Here is a 16,515-nt window from a genome sequence, read left to right as displayed (position 1 = left end):
GTTACAATAATTTCTTTCTGAATAGGCCTCAACAACGAGGTGGTGGCGTCGCTATCTATGTTAAAGAAGGTCCAAGATATGTGTTGGTACCAGATTTTTGCAAAGTTACTGAGGACTATGAAATACTGACACTGCGGGAAAACACAAAATTTATAACCGTTGTATACCGTCCACCCCATGGTAACACATACAATTTTTTTTCCTTTTTTGAAAATCTTCTAGATTATATCTCAGTAAACAACCTTCATCTAGTTTGTGGCGGTGACTTCAACATCAACATTTTGGAGAGCACACGCGAGGCGGCCGATTTTCAAAAGATTCTTAGCTCTACTGGTTTCACTAATTTAATTAGTACTGCGTCACGCGTGACACTTAATACTGCCTCAGCACTTGACTTAATTATCACGAACGTTGAAAACACAGTACTGCACGCGGGAACATTAGCATCAGGTATAAGTGACCACTGCCCTGTATTTGCTGCATTTGATTGCATTGTTACTGACAAAAAGCGCAAGTTCGAGCCTCTCGTTATTCAGCACTTATCTCAAGCAGCCTTGCAGTCGTTCGGGCATGAAATCAGTAAGTGCGATTGGTCACATGTCACGCGAACGAAAGACGTAAACGAGGCTTATTGCAGATTTGTTGAAACTTTTCTGCGCATCTACGTTAAGCATTTTCCCTTCAAAACCTGTAAACAATCTAAAAAGATAAGAAAACCATGGGTAACGCGTGCGCACTTGGATATGATAAAAAATAAAAATAAACTTTATCATCTATTTCTGCGCACACGTTGCCCGTCACAGCTGACAGAATTCAAGTCACTACGAAATAAGCTGAACAGCGAGCTTAAGCGTGCTAAAATTACTTATTATCATTCCATTTTTTCTGATATCTCGAAGAAACGCCCAGACGCTGCATGGAAGGTAATGAACTCCGTTTTGGGTCGTGACAAGAAGCATGTAACTCCGGAAAGTATTCTTGTTGACGGTCAACGTGTTACTGGCACCGTGTTGGCTGAACACTTTAATGCATACTTTGTGAACGCTGCCATGCCTGATTATAAGAGGAAATCTGGCAGCATGTCACATACTCAATTTTTGGAATACAGCGTTAGTGACAGTTTGTTTTTAACTCCAACCGATGAAGATGAAATCGTTAGAATGTTCATGAGTCTCACAAACAGCAGGGCCCTAGATGTAAACAATATGCAGATAAAACCCGTAAAATACGTCATTGCCTGTATCTCCTCTGTGCTAAAGCATATTTTCAACCTTGCAATGGTTACTGCTACCTTTCCCGAAGAAATGAAGAAAGCGAAAGTTTCTGTAATATACAAAGGAGGTGACCAACAGTGCATGAAAAACTACAGACCAATATCTGTCCTCCCAGTCTTTTCCAAAGGTTTAGAAAAAATTATCTGTAATCGCATAACAAGTTTTTTTTCTAGCAAACATATCCTATCAGACTCGCAATTCGGGTTTCGAAAAGGAAGGTCAACTGAAACAGCCCTACTAACAATGAAAGAATTTATAGTACACAACATCGAAAAGAGACTTTACACGCTAGGCCTGTTCATTGACTTTTCCAAGGCGTTCGATTCGCTCAGTCATCAGATTCTTGCGGACAAGTTGTTCGCATGTGGTATTCGCGGGAAACCATTAGATTTATTGAAATCTTACTTGCAAAACCGCCAGCAATACGTGTGCTTGCAGGGCTCTAAATCGCCATTTCTTTCTATTTCAAGAGGCGTGCCACAAGGAAGCATTTTAGGACCCCTATTATTCAATTTATATATAAATGACCTCGTAAATATTGATAAGTCAGCAAAATTTGTCATATATGCCGACGACAGCACCATACTATTTTCGGGGCCTAATGTGGGTGATCTTGTCTCTGAATGCAACAACACACTGTCAACGCTGTCAACATGGTCCAGCCTAAACGAACTAAAGATAAACCCAACAAAAACTAAAATTGTTATATTTCATGCAAGAAGCAAAACAGTTCAACTATTAAACCCAATTTCATATGAAGGTCAAAACATTGCTGTGGTAGACGAACACAAGATACTCGGAGTTACTTTTTCCTCTCACCTTAGTTGGAACTCGCATGTAGAAGAGCTATGTAGGAGACTGTCATCAACTACTGGAGCATTATCACGATGTCAACGCTTGCTCCCGACAAAGGTAAAGCTTCAAATATACTACGCGCTCTTCGCATCCCACCTCAACTACTGCAACCTGGTTTGGATCACCACAACTAAACAGAACCTAAATAAAATCTTGCTTCTGCAAAAGAAGATTCTCCGACATATTGCAGATATTCCCTACCTGGCCTCAACTAGAACAGTCTTTCAAGAATACACTGTCATGCGGGTTCAGCACTTATACAAATTTCGGGTCTTACAAGCTTTCTACTTTTCCGACACTTATAAAAAATTCCTGGAAACTATATCCCACCTAAAACTTAATGACACTACCATAAGTACGAGACATACTTTAGCGTGGTTTGTTCCTCATTACCGAACAACATACAACTTACAAGCATTGCACTATAATTTGCCATCTATCCTAAATGAATATACCGAACTTACTACTGCTACACACCGGCAGTTGCGTGAATTTTTTACGTCTATGTTGTAGCCCTCGCATTGATATGTCTTGACTATGCAAACTTTAGCTTATCTTGTCATACCGCATTCTTCTATTTTCAATATTCTGTGTTTGATCATTACGCGATATTGCTATTCCGTAAAATTTCTGTACTTTCTGTACCTTTCTGTATTACAAAGTTGTTTATGCTGTACTAAACGTTTAAATGCATAATCTCATTTTGACTCTCTGTATGCTATTGTTATTGCTTGATGTAATTCAAACTGCAATTTTTACAATATTACTCATGTATATTTACGTATGATCTTACAAGCCCATTTTGTACTGTTAACGTCGTATGCTGCCAATTGTAAAGGGTCTTCAGGGACCAAGTCAAGCTGCCTCGAGCAGCTTTTATCCCTGAAGCCCATCCAGAATTTCTCTGGTGAAATAAACTTTGACTTTGACTTTGACCTCTGGGGCGCCGTGACGTAGGACGATATTTTCGACGAAGAACTTAGCTACCTCGGATGCACTGCCTTTTGGCAGGGCTTTTGTCTCGGCGTAGCGGGTGAGGTAGTCGGTAGCTACCACGATCCACTTGTTTCCGAAAGCCGACGTCGGGAACGGCCCTAGTAGGTCCCTACCAATCTGCTGGAAAGGTCGGCAAGGTGGATCAATTGGCTGCAGAAGTCCCGCTGGCCTTGTCGGCGGTGTCTTGCGTCGCTGACAGTCCCGGCATGTCCTCACATTACGAGTGACGTCGGTGGTAAGACGTGGCCAGTAGTACCTTTCTTGTATCCTCGCGAGCGTGCGAGAAACACCGAGGTGCCCTGCCGTCGTATCGTCGTGCAGGGCCTGCAGGAGTTCTGGTCGCAGAGCTGAAGGCACCACAAGGAGGTACTTAGCTTGAAGCGGTGAAAAGTTTTTCTTTTGTAGAAGACCGTTTCGTAGGAAGAACGACGCAAGTGCGCGCTTGAATACCTTCGGGACTTCGGCGGTCCTGCCTTCGAGGTATTCTATTAGGGCCTTAAGTTCCGGGTCGGCCCGCTGTCGTTCAGCGAAGTCGTCTGTAGTTATCGTTCCCAAGAAGTAGTCGTCATCCGAGTCGTCGGGTAGCGGTTGGCCGACAGGCGCACGAGAGAGACAGTCGGCGTCGGAGTGTTTTTTGCCGGACTTGTAAATGACAGTAATGTCATATTCTTGAAGTCTCAGGCTCCATCGTGCGAGGCGACCTGAAGGGTCCTTTAAGGTGGCTAGCCAACACAAGGCGTGGTGGTCGCTCACAACTTTGAAGGGCCTGCCGTAGAGGTAGGGGCGAAATTTCGACGTAGCCCAGATGATGGCGAGGCACTCCTTTTCTGCTGTGGAATAATTTGCTTCTGCTTTGGATAGCGATCGGCTGGCGTAACTAATAACCCTTTCAAGTCCGTCAGCCCTCTGCACAAGAACGGTGCCAAGACCTACGCTGCTTGCGTCAGTATGTATTTTTGTCTCGGTGAATTCGTCGAAATGGGCAAGTAACGAAGGCGTCTGGAGGCGATGTTTAAGCTCCTGGAAAGCGTGTTCCTGTGGCGTTTCCCACTTGAATTCCACGTCGGCCTTGGTAAGGTTAGTGAGAGGATCGGCGATGCGGGCGAAGTTTTTCACGAACCGCCTATAATAGGCGCACAGGCCCAGAAATCGGCGCACGGCCTTCTTGTCAGTGGGCGGCGGGAAGTCGGCGATGGCGGTTGTTTTCCGTGGATCGGGACCAACTCCAGACTTGCTGATAACGTGCCCCAGAAACAAGAGCTCCTCATACGCAAATCTGCACTTTTCTGGCTTCAGTGTGAGTCCGGACGTCTTGATGGCTTGAAGTACAGCTTCAAGGCGCCGAAGATGCTCGTCGAAACTCGAGGAAAACATGACGACGTCGTCCAAGTACACAAGGCAAGTCTGCCACTTCAATCCTGCCAGTACTGTATCCATAACGCGTTGAAAAGTTGCAGGCGCTGAGCAAAGGCCGAAGGGCATCAGCTTAAACTCGAAGAGGCCGTCTGGTGTTATAAACGCCGTCTTCTCTCGGTCTCTTTCGTCGACTTCGATTTGCCAATAGCCAGTCTTGAGGTCCATTGACGAAAAGTACTTGGCGTTATGGAGCCGATCAAGTGCGTCGTCTATTCGTGGGAGAGGATACACGTCCTTTCTTGTGATTTTGTTCAGGCGGCGATAATCGACGCAGAAACGTAGGGTCCCATCCTTTTTCTTCACTAACACCACGGGCGATGCCCATGGGCTCTTGGACGGCTGGATAATGTCATCCCGCAGCATTTCATCAACTTGTCTCTTCATGGCCTCACGTTCTCGCGTCGAAACCCTGTACGAACTCTGACGGAGTAGTCTGGCATTTTCTTCGGTTATGATGCGATGTTTCAAGATTGGGGTCTGCCGAATTTTTGATGACGACGAAAAGCAACCTTCGTATTGCAGGAGCAGGGCCTTGAGCTGTTCTTGCTTATCGTTCGGAAGTCTGGGATTGACGTCGAAAGCTATGGGAGGGGCTTGGTTCCTCTGAGCAGGTTCCGCAGAATCGACGAGGGCGAAAGCACTGGTGGCTTTGACAATTTCTTCGGTGTATGCGACCGTTGTTCCTTTGTTCACACGTTTGTACTCATTGCTGAAATTCGTGAGCATAACCGTTGCTTTGCCTCCCCGCAGCTCTGCAATTCCTCTTGCGACGCAAATATTTCGGGTGACCAACAGATGCTGACTGCCTTCAACAACGCCTTCCAAGTCAGGTGATTTAGGAGCGCCGACTGAAATAATGACGCTTGAGCGAGGCAGAATGGTGACTTGTTCTTCCAGCACATTCAAGACATGGTGTCCTGACGGCGTGCGCGGCGGTAGTGCTTCTTCTGTGGATAACGTTATCGACTTTGTTTTTAGGTTGATGACAGCACCATGGAGGCATAAGAAGTCCATGCCAAGGATGACATCTCTCGAGCAACGCTGTAGGACTACGAAGTCTGTAGGATAAATACGGCGGTTAATGGTGACTCTCGCTGTGCAGATTCCTGCAGGCGTTACGAGATGACCTCCAGCTGTGCGGATTTCAGGGCCTTTCCAAGCTGTCCTAACTTTCTTTAACTTCGCGGCGAACGACCCACTGATGACAGAATAGTCAGCTCCAGTATCGACGAGAGCGGTCACACTGTGGCCGTCGATAAGAACGTCGAGGTCGCTAGTTCGCCGTCTCGCATTACAGTTAGGGCGTGGCGTCGGGTCACGGCTGCGTCGGCTTGTTCCGCTGCTTCCATGTTGCGTCGTCAGGCCACCTTCGGTAAGTGAGCTTTCGCCGTCAGGGCTTTGCCTGGTTGGCGTTGTGTTCGGAAAGCTCCGTCGCGTCGTCGTCGGAGGATCTTCGGTAATTCGTCGCACAGCAACCGCACCTCCACCAGTTGCTGCCCTTAGTTTCCCGGATACGGGCTAGGAGACCGGCGCCGCGTTGGGCCGGAGTACTGCCGGGGGTGCGGTGACATGCGGCGGCTGGGCGACGGCGAACGGGAAGGACTTCGTGGTGTCCATTGAGTTCCTGTCAGGTAGTCGGCGATGTCACGTGGCCGTTCCCCTGGCTGCGGACGTGGTGCATCGACGGCGAAGCCACGCAGTCCCATCTGTCGGTACTGGCAACAGCAGTAAGTGTGCCCGGCCTCGCCGCAGTGGTAGCACAGTGGGCGGTGGTCAGGGGTGCGCCAAACGTCGGTTTCCCTCGGCGCACTGCGCTGGCCCGCTGGCGAACGGTAGGTCGTCGGTGGGGGTGGTGGCGGCGGTGGTGTCTGGCGACAAAAGTGCGACGGTGCGGCGTTTCGGCGAGGACGGGGAGGAGCGTTGTGGCCCACTGCAGCGGCGTAGCTCATAGTTTCTGGTTCGGGCAGCGGTGTTTGGGGAATTCGAAGCCGATTGCCGAACTTCTTCTCGCACAATGTCGGCGATCGAATCCACTTGAGGTTGCGCCGAAGGCAACAGTTTGCGCAGCTCTTCCAGCATGATCGCTCGGATTGTTTCACACAGGTTGTCGGAGTCACTGGCTTGAGCAGCAGCGCATTCTGGAGTCAGGCGACGATTATACTGTCTGGTGCGCATGTCCTGGGTTTTTTCGATGGTGGTCGCCTCGGATACAAATTCTTGGACGGTGTTCGGTGGATTCCTCATTAGTCCTGCAAAGACCTCCTGTTTGACCCCTCGCATGAGGAAACGAATTTTCTTCTCCTCAGGCATGTCTGGGTCAGCGTGACGAAATAGGCGGGTCATCTCCTCGGTGAAAATTCCAACCTTTTCATTTGGTAGCTGAACCCGGGTCTCTCGTAGAGCAGCGGCCCTCTCTTTGCGAGCGACGCTCGCGAACGTTTGCAGAAATGCGCCGCAGAAGACATCCCACGTTCAGAGCGTGGACTCCCGATTCTCTAGCCAGGTCCTTGCGGTGTCTTCCAGGTAGAAGTACACACGACGGAGCTTTTCTTCGTTGTCCCAGTGGTTGAGGGCGGCCACACGGTCGTATGTTTCTAGCCAGGTTTCCGGGTCTTCAAACGATGACCCATGAAACGTTGGTGGTTCCCTGGGTTGATGAATGACGATCGTGGGCTGGGACGCTCCGGTTGTCATAGTCGCTGCAGTAGAGGTCATGGCCTTGGCTTTCCGCGCCTTGTCTTGTAAAAGCCCGTACTCCGGTGGGAGACCCTGCTGTCGGCGGCTTGTTCGCTGCTCTTGGTTGGCGTCGGTGTCTTCTCCGCGACGTGGGCTGGGTTCACGGCTTGACGGGGGCGTCCGGAACATGAACGAAGCAGCACCTCCACCAGATGTCACGGAGTCGTGACGTGGCCGAAGACAGGAGACTTCATGTTCGGATTTAACTGTTTATTTGGGCGAACCTGTGCCCAGTAAACGGAAAAGTCCGATTACAGCAGCAGTCTTGCACAGATAGCAGTCTCGGACTGATAGCGGCGAACGGAGCGTCGGCCTTCGTTCAACAACTGACAAGCGGCGAAGCGCGTCGGTATTTATACTCTTGCCGTCGAATGTTCTAGCGTTATCGCTGGCGGTGGCGTAGGTTCCAGAACAATCTGTACCGTTCGCACAGTGGGCGTGATCTTATCGAAATGATCTACTACAGTCCGGAACCTTCTCGAAAACTGCAGGCGCGGTTTGCGCTGAGAATCGTGTGGTGTTTTGAGACGATAACGAAAACTTGGAAAATGGAACGTGGCAATATAAAATGCACATTCTGTATAAAAAATGTATGTACAGTCGAAACCCGCAATAACGAAATCGCTGGGAAAACCAAAAAATTTCGCTTTCGCGATAATTTCGTTGCCGCGAGTATGAGACATAAAAACAGTGATACGGCCAGAATGAAAATTCATTGCCAGAAGTCAGTCAACTTACTTTGCTGACCCCTGCCATGCAACAACTTCAAAGCTCTTTTTTTGCACTGGAAAAAGTGGTCCATTGCTACGTCTTCGTCATGTGTGCCGAAGAAGGAGCGAAGGGTGTCCAGCGCATCCAAAGCAACCCATGGGTTGGGTTTCTCCGTGTGCATCTCTTCTTGGTCCTCGCTGTCGTCAGCTTCGCGCTCGCTTGCGATAATGTCCTTATCGGTCACTTCCTCGTACACGACTACGTCGTCATCGGTGCGAACGAACGCATTAACAGTGAGTTCATCTTCGGCAATGATGGCAGCCTGATCGTGAAGCGACAGAAACTTCTGCTTTTTGGTTGACGGGGGCATCTTAGCAAGAGCCGATGTGCCGGTAGCCACCCACTGCACTTTCACGCAAACAGCCACACACAACACAACTCATGGCACTCACGTGTGTGAGGCTAAAGAAGTGACGAAATGACAGAAGCAATGCAGGATAAGATTGTGTCGCCCCCTAATGATGTCGCTGCAAGGCTGCTTAACATGGTGATGATTTTGTTGCCGTTCTTTTCTTTTTTCCGCGATCAACGGAGAATCCATTTCTGGCGTCAAGCTTTTCTCAAGCGCCATTGTAAATTAATCTTGATTTTGCCACCAGTTCCAGTCTTCTCTTCGTCGTTTTGAGTGATTCCAACTGTTGGTGTCGCTTCGGCCTGTTGAGCGCGTCCGACGCCACCATCTGCACTCCAGCATGATCATTTGCCGTTGCCTGCTGCAGTGTGGCCAGGCATGCCACCGGCCACAGACCCCATCACCGATTTAAGTAAACAAAAATGGCGGTACCCACGCTAGCGCAGAAAAAGCAGACGTTTACAAATTTCGAATGTGCATAACAAGCATACGAGCATATTTTCGACAGTTAATCTTTGGCAGGAGGGTAAATTAAGGCCCGCACGGTGGTAGAAAATTCGTTAATGCAGGATTTCTGTCCAAAAACATTTCGTTGCTGCGAGATACACAATACATGGGCTTCTATGAACGTTCGCCAAGGATCTGGAAATATTTCATTGCCGCGGGGATTTCGTACTCACGGGGTTTCATTATTGCGGGTTTCGACTGTAGTTCATAAAAATATATCTAGTGCATCCAATTGTAAATTGATAAACATTGTGTATGTAATGTATATATAACAACGTTGTCAATCTATATAAGATGATAGCAGATGTGTACGGAGGATTCGCGGGTTACCAGATCATATCTGAGCAAGCTTCCCTAATATTATTTACTTTGAGAATATGGCAGTGATTTTTTTTTTTTCAATTCTTTTTTCGTCACTGTACATGTGTTTCCCTGTAATTCCCCTGCCTTTCCTGTCTGATTTCCGGGCCAACAACATTCACACAAGAGCGAATATTTTAGCATCCTCGAGTGATTTCTTTATTGCAGGTTTCAACGGTATGGTCATTTGCTAAAGCAGTGGCATAGCCAGAGGGTGGCACACAGCACCCAAGCCTCTCCCTGATTTTTGTTTGTTTGTTTGCGAAGGCATATAGAGCACAAAATGACGGTCAACCACACTCTTCAAATTAGGGTGGTGCCCCTCTCCCTTCGAAAAAATTTCTGTGTACACCCTTGGGCTCAAGCCATGTTATGCAAAACATCATTGTCTTCACCTGCCAGGATGGCTTAGTAGCTATGGCCTTTCTGTTGACAAGCATGAGGTTCACCTGGCTATGGTGATCACACTGTAGAAGCACAGCACTATTTTCACAATAATGATTCAAGACAATAAAGGTTAACCCAGAGCTTTTGACTATGCTCTTTTTCGTACCTTCAGTCTTACTGAAAAAGGGTGTCTATGCAGGCTGGTTGGTACTTTATTGCAATAATTGGATGTAGCACCGCGTATAAAACTGTAAGAAGTAGTTGACAGGAAAGAGGCGCCCCTTTCCTGTCAACTACTACTTCTCACAATTTTGTACTTACGTGGCACTACACCGAATTATTGCAATTCAGTCTCACTTTAAAGAATAAACTACCATTGATCCTCAAGAAACACTTAGAAGATGTATAAACAGCAGGTGACAAGTGTTCAATGATGAAAATGATGTACCATGCTTGAAGTGCTTCTGTTTTTTTTTTGTTGTGCCTTCATATTACTGTTTTATATGTGTGTGTGTATGTTACACATCTAATGTTTCTCTGTTTTTATTCTGTATGTATGCAGCCACACACACAGAACTAGACCAGTGCTCAATACCTGTGTTATCACTTTTCTTCTTAAGATGATGTCAAACTGGCAGTTGCTCTGCCATTCAAATTACAAAAAAAGAAATGCAAAAACACAACAGCAAGGCATAAACACCCTGGATATTCCCACACTACCTCTGTAACACAAGTGACACATTAGGCTGGCCAGAAAGCCACCCTTCCAAAAGAGTTAGCCATACTAAAGAAAAAAAGCAGCAGCTATGATGGCCACTTGTTGACACAGTACTGCTGCAAAGGTTTCTTTATGTCGCCAGAAATGCAACACTACCGGTTACATCTACTCACACGGGGTATGGACCGCAGCCATTTCAACTGTGCATGCCACATGCGGGGCTGGCTCTCCGTCAGGCAACACGCACCTCCGCTCCTCTCCTGTCACTAGGTCACATGGTGTGCCCTGAAACAGACGAGATGCTGTATCTAGCCTTTTCAGTCATGGTGAGTACAAATGAAGACGCCAAGTTCAATGGCGCGTCAGGCACCGTGTGTTCCAACAAATGGCTTCAAACTTAGTGTGCACATTCGTGCAGACCTACTGAGTGGACAGCTGGCGATTATTTAAAGTCATTATGCTGCGTAGTGCTGCAGAGGATCACTTTGCTGAATGCACTACTATGTTTGGCGATTGTTCAACGTGATGCATTCCAAGACCACATGACAAGTATTTTTTTTCATTGCTTGAAAGAAATACAACCAAAAAAACAAACTGTGCATACATTTATATGCAAGCACTGAAGCTGACTGGTGGAAGAATTATTATATAGTTAGTTATACACTTATTAACCTTAATTACCAGAACTCACAGGGAACAACACTTTCTTTCATTTTCTTACTTGGAATGTAATACTGAGTCCCTTAGAATTATTCCACCTGAATTTGACACGTTTCTGACAGTGCATCTTAATTCGTGACTGAAGGGACTAGTCTTGCCTTCATGCACAAGTTTCACCAAGCTCATTGCCATCAATGTTTAAAAGGAATATTAAAGATGAGCTAATTATTTATGAGCCTTTTATTTACTTACGAATACTGCAAACCACATTCAGACCCGTGCAAGAGTAAGCACATCAAACAAAAACTTGAAACACAAAGTACACAGAAATACTCATTTGAGATGTTGAATTATTGCCAGTCAATTTTACGTTAAACATAATTTTTGAAAAAAAAAAAAGGCAAATAAACACATTGACCAATCAAAAAGAAAGCAGTAATGCCCTTTGCATTCGCAATACTACTTTGCTACATTAAAAAAATCACATAAAAGAAATTTGAGATCAAGATTAACACAAAACAAAACAAAGTTGATAAAGTACATTAGGTATCACATACTATCACACTAATTTTCACAATCGAAAAAAAAAGTTACTGATAGAATGAATGAATAATTGTGTTGTTAGCATTAGCTTCCTCTGGGAAGGTGTAGTCCCTATATATATATATATATATATATATATATATATATATATATATATATATATATATATATATATATATATATATATATATATATATATGGAATCGTCAATGAACGGTTGTGCAGCGCGAGCAGTCATTTTTTTTTTTACTAGCAGACGCTGCCTGGGTCAACTTTGCGAGGCTACTTGTCTCGCAAGAGGAAAGGATGTGTGTACACCTTTCCTATGTTTAAAAAAATTATAAAAATGTGTTGTATTTACTTGAACTTTGTTCTCCTTAGCTCATTAGTTTGCATATCTTTTCTTTTTCCTGAATAAAGCAAAAGCATGCTATCATTTCAACAGCACTGCTTTAGTAAGGAAATTGTGAGAAATAATGGTTCGAAGAAGACTTTTCTGCTCAGCTTCACTTGATCTATCCACCGAACCATTATCTTTGGGGGTCCTCAGACAGTCTGGTTTATGCAGTCTAACATCACAAAGCAACTCCAGCTATGAAAAATGTTGTAGTAGTGGTCGACTCCGGATAATTTCGTCCACCTGAAGTTCATCGTCCACTGACATCACACAGTACACCGGCCTTGATCACTTTGCCTCCATCAAAACGCGACTCCCATGGCCTGAATTTAAACCACAACTTTCAAATTAACAATTGAGCACAGTAACCACTGATTCACCGCAGTGGCAGAGTTCTCAGATGATGAACCCGTCCCTTTCAATTTTCATGCAAAACTAGAAAAGTGTTGTCATACGCTATCAAAATGCTTTCCTTTCATTCTCACACAGAAGTCAGGAAGCCACACTTATTGCGCCAATGTCAAGGCAGTGATAATGAGAAAGGCGATGCCCAAATGGCACATGACAAGTGTGGCCATCTAGCATACAAGTTGCAACTATACTCCACCTCACCACTATTATTCAGCACTGCCATAGAATTCCACACTATAAAACTTGAAAAGAATGTGATGCAGCAACCATCCAATCATGGAAATGATGGAAGGTACAGGCTCCAAATTGGATTGCGTTAGCTAACAAAATGTCTTGAAGTCTTCTTTTACAGTACCAGTTTTCTTCCTTGTGCAATAACTCTATCCTGTCGCAATGCCTAAAGTGTGCCCTGGCGCAGATTGTTGAAAAGAGGTCAGCGCAAAGCCCCGAAGTAGTGTCTTCGTAGTTGAAAGTGGCTGCAGTGTGTTAAGTTTTTTGGCTTGCAGATTTACATGTGATACCATGTTTACTAGCATAATTTGCATACTTTTTTTTCACAATTTTGGGACTCTGAAAAGGTGGTGCGCAAATTACACGGGGATTTCGCAAGTGCATATGAAATGTTGTGTGAAAGCCCTAACGCAAACAGTATGTACATTAATAAAAAGCACAAGCGAAGTGTACTTGTTAATTTAAAAGTATTAGCCCATACTTTAACAAGTCCGATTAAGAATCATCATCTCGGTCGCTGCCACCACCTTGCCGTACCAAAGCGCATCACCTTCTGTTCCGTCGAGCACGTTCTAATGCCCCATTTTCTTGAAGCTCTTTTAGACAATGTTGGTAGAAATTAGGTCCCCCGATACGGCAACACCGGAAGATCTAAGCATCTGCACATAACTGAAAAGACCTTCTTTAATGGCAGGAAACTTGCATTAGCAAGCGCGCACTCTTCCGCTTTCTCAAGTACCAATCATGCAGATTGTCACACAAAGTATATACTTCACCTGAATGTGTTTTACTACCTGTTTACTATATACCTCAGCTACAGTAACTGAAATGAAATAGGTAATAACTGCAGCGGTTACCAACTTTCTTGCACCGTTACTATTTTTTTGCTACCTGGCCATCAACTATCTAAACTAATATAGTAGATAATACCTATTGCATTAATTTACAAGAGAAATCGTCTTAATGCATCATATTTAAATAGAAAATAATGCAGAACATATCTATAAATAAAGAAAAAAATTTGTTTTAAAGTTTGCAACCGAGATATGTAAGCCTCATTCTGCTGTTGTCAAAACGGAGAAGTACAAGACGAACAATAAGCAAGTGCTACACGCGTTCTAATAGACAATTGTAACAGACTTAGCAAACTACAACAAACTAACATGACAGGCAGATAAAAATTAACCAGATGGTCAAAATGAATCTGGAGTCCCTCATTTCAGCTTCTCATTATAATATCGAGGTTTTGGTTCATGAAACCCCAGGAACGATTATTGCCTTTTAACCGCCGATATACAAGCACAGGCACTAAGAGAATGTTAACGAGTTTGGAACCTTGTTTTGGCTGCTGTAGAAAATGCTTTCTTGTGGCATCTATATAATTAATAGGTATGGCATATCATTTTTAATAAGTACGGCTGATTAAAAGTCATGTGCTACGCTACCAAACACACACAACTACGTAGTGTGGTATAGTGCTCTAAGCTCATATTTTTGGTAATTCATCCTGAAACACAAGTGCTCACCTGTTCCAAACATGCATCTTTAAAGTAAGGGCTATATATACTCCAGGACTCACTTACTTACGTATGCAAGGCAATAAAGAAAAAGTAGTGAACTTGTTAACTCTATGTATTCTTTGCGTTAATGACACAACGTGCAAGAATACCCAAAGTTGTGTAGTAATGAAACATTGTAGTTGACCACTATTAACAATGAAGAAATAATATGGCAAAATAAACATGGCAGCATCAGTTATTACTTTTTAATTTACTTTTAAAAGTTACTACCTATGGCTAGTAACAGCTTGGACATTAACAGTTCCTAAATCCCGTTAGTAACGGTAAAGGTAGTAAATGTTGCCACCCTCGCTGTTACTAACTACACTTACTAGCAGGGTTATAACATATGTGATACAGCATTACTCACCCAAAGTTAGCAAGTATTACCACCCTTTTCAAGAATGTATATATAATTACTGTAGCACACCACATAGTAACCGTAAAAACGCTTTAGCCGAATGGCGAAACCTAAACTTCTGAAATCGACCAAGCGTGTTGCATGGACGCAGAGAACAAAGGGAACAGTTCATGCGACAAGCCCCCGCACACCTTTGATGCACAAAGTTGTCCGTGCCGTGATGTGAGCGTGCATTCTCGCGGTGGTAGAGATAGGAAGATATGGGTAAGCAAACGTTCCGAGCAGTTCTGGCGACCCGTAAGCAGGTTTGAGTTTTCAGGTACAGTATAATAGAAACCCTAGTTTGGGGGAAGTTCTCGGAAGAAGGGACTTGCACCTGCAGTCTATTTGACTGCGCTTGTCTGCTTAGCGAGATGCGCGCCTGTCTGAAGCATCGAAAGGCCCCAAGTCTCTTTGTGTGTATGCCGGCGAGTTGGGTCGGGGAGCGCAAAATATGCAAGAAAATATTTTGTTTAGAAAAGGTGGCAAAATATTAGGGGTGCGCAAAGTATTGTCCCGACGTCAAGAGAGAGGTCGTACTAGAAGACGCTGAGAAAACAGCAGCGGGTCGGTCTTTTTGTTAACCGCGTGAGAGAGAGTTCCTCATCTTTGTCGTTGTTGCATTCTGCATAAAAGCGTGCAGATGCGCGTATGCGCTGTCGCCTTCGTCTTTTTCGCGGGACGCACGTGACATTTGCCTCCCTCCAAAAATGGCATCGTCCCGATGCGTAGCCAAGGCACTCTACTTATAAAAACGCATATATGCACCGGCACGCACAGGACAAACGAGAGTTAGCTGGACAAGTAGGGTTTCATCCGGATGACATGCACGATTTCGGGTGCGCAGTTTCGGCGACTGGAACTGCAATTGCCGTCAGGAATAACTTCGTAGTTGATGTCGTTCAATCGTCGGGTGACTCGATATGGGCCAAAGTATCGTCGTAATAGCTTTTCTGAAAGTCCGCGTCGACGTATTGGGATCCAGACCCATACCTTGTCGCCTGGTTTGTAGGTTACCAATTTATGTCGTAGGTCGTACCGTTTCGCATCTTTGTGTTGCTGGTGACAAATACGCACGCGGGCTAGCTGTCGGGCTTCTTCGGCACGCTGACCAAATTCTTCGGCGTCAGCGTGAGTGTCGTCACACTCGTGCGGCAGCATAGCGTCCAACGTTGTAGTGACTTCGCGCCCGTGTATTAAACTAAACGGCGTCATTCCGGTAGTTTCCTGCCGGGCAGTATTATAGGCGAAGGTCACATAAGGCAAGATTTCGTCCCAGTTCTTGTGTTCTGTGTCGACATACATGCAGATCATGTCTGCGAGGGTCTTATTAAGCCGCTCTGTTAGTCCGTTTGTTTGTGGGTGGTACGCCGTTGTTCTCCGGTGAGCTGTACCACTGAGCCTGAGAACCGACTCCAAAAGTTCTGCCACGAACGCAGTTCCTCTATCCGTGATGAGAACTGTTGGAGCACCATGCCGAAGGACGACGTTTTCTATGAAGAAATGAGCCGCTTCTGCTGCTGTGGCCCTCAGCATGGCTTTAGTTTCTGCGTAGCGAGACAAGTAATCAGTGGCGACAATGATCCATCTGTTTCCTGTGGTAGAAGTTGGGAATGGGCCCAGGAAATCCAGTCCGATTTGGGCGAATGGCTTTGCTGGTACTTGAACGGAATGTAATAAGCCTGCCGGCCTGCCGGGTGGTGCTTTGCGTCTTTGACAGTCGGCACATGTTTGGACGTGATGTTTTACAGCAGCAGGTAGGTTAGGCCAGTAGTAACTGTTTTGCAGACGGGACAATGTTCGAGTGTAACCGAGATGACCAGAGGTGACTTCATCATGGCAGGCTTCCAGAATTTCTTTTCGCAGTGATGCAGGGACGACGAGCAAGTATGGGCTGCCGGTGGGAGAAAAGTTTTTCTTGTATAGGACGTCGTTCCTTAAA

The 16,515-nt window shown here is 45.4% G+C and overlaps 1 protein-coding gene across 1 annotated transcript in view; it reads right to left on the bottom strand.

Annotated features, from left to right (window-relative positions):
* Positions 1-16,515, bottom strand: part of Suv3 (Suv3 RNA helicase) — a 70,602-nt gene that overhangs the window by 44,595 nt on the left and 9,492 nt on the right. Inside the window, exon 6 of the mRNA XM_037426662.2 lies at positions 10,546-10,657. Coding sequence (XP_037282559.2) covers positions 10,546-10,657 — 112 coding nt within the window. The remainder of the gene's footprint in view (positions 1-10,545; positions 10,658-16,515) is intronic.

Source organism: Rhipicephalus microplus, chromosome X (genome assembly GCF_043290135.1).
Source record: "Rhipicephalus microplus isolate Deutch F79 chromosome X, USDA_Rmic, whole genome shotgun sequence".
In the NCBI taxonomy this organism is placed as follows: Eukaryota; Metazoa; Arthropoda; class Arachnida; order Ixodida; family Ixodidae; genus Rhipicephalus; species Rhipicephalus microplus.
The sequence above is the reverse complement of the archived record's forward strand: the minus strand, read 5'-3'. Positions and strand labels throughout refer to the sequence as shown.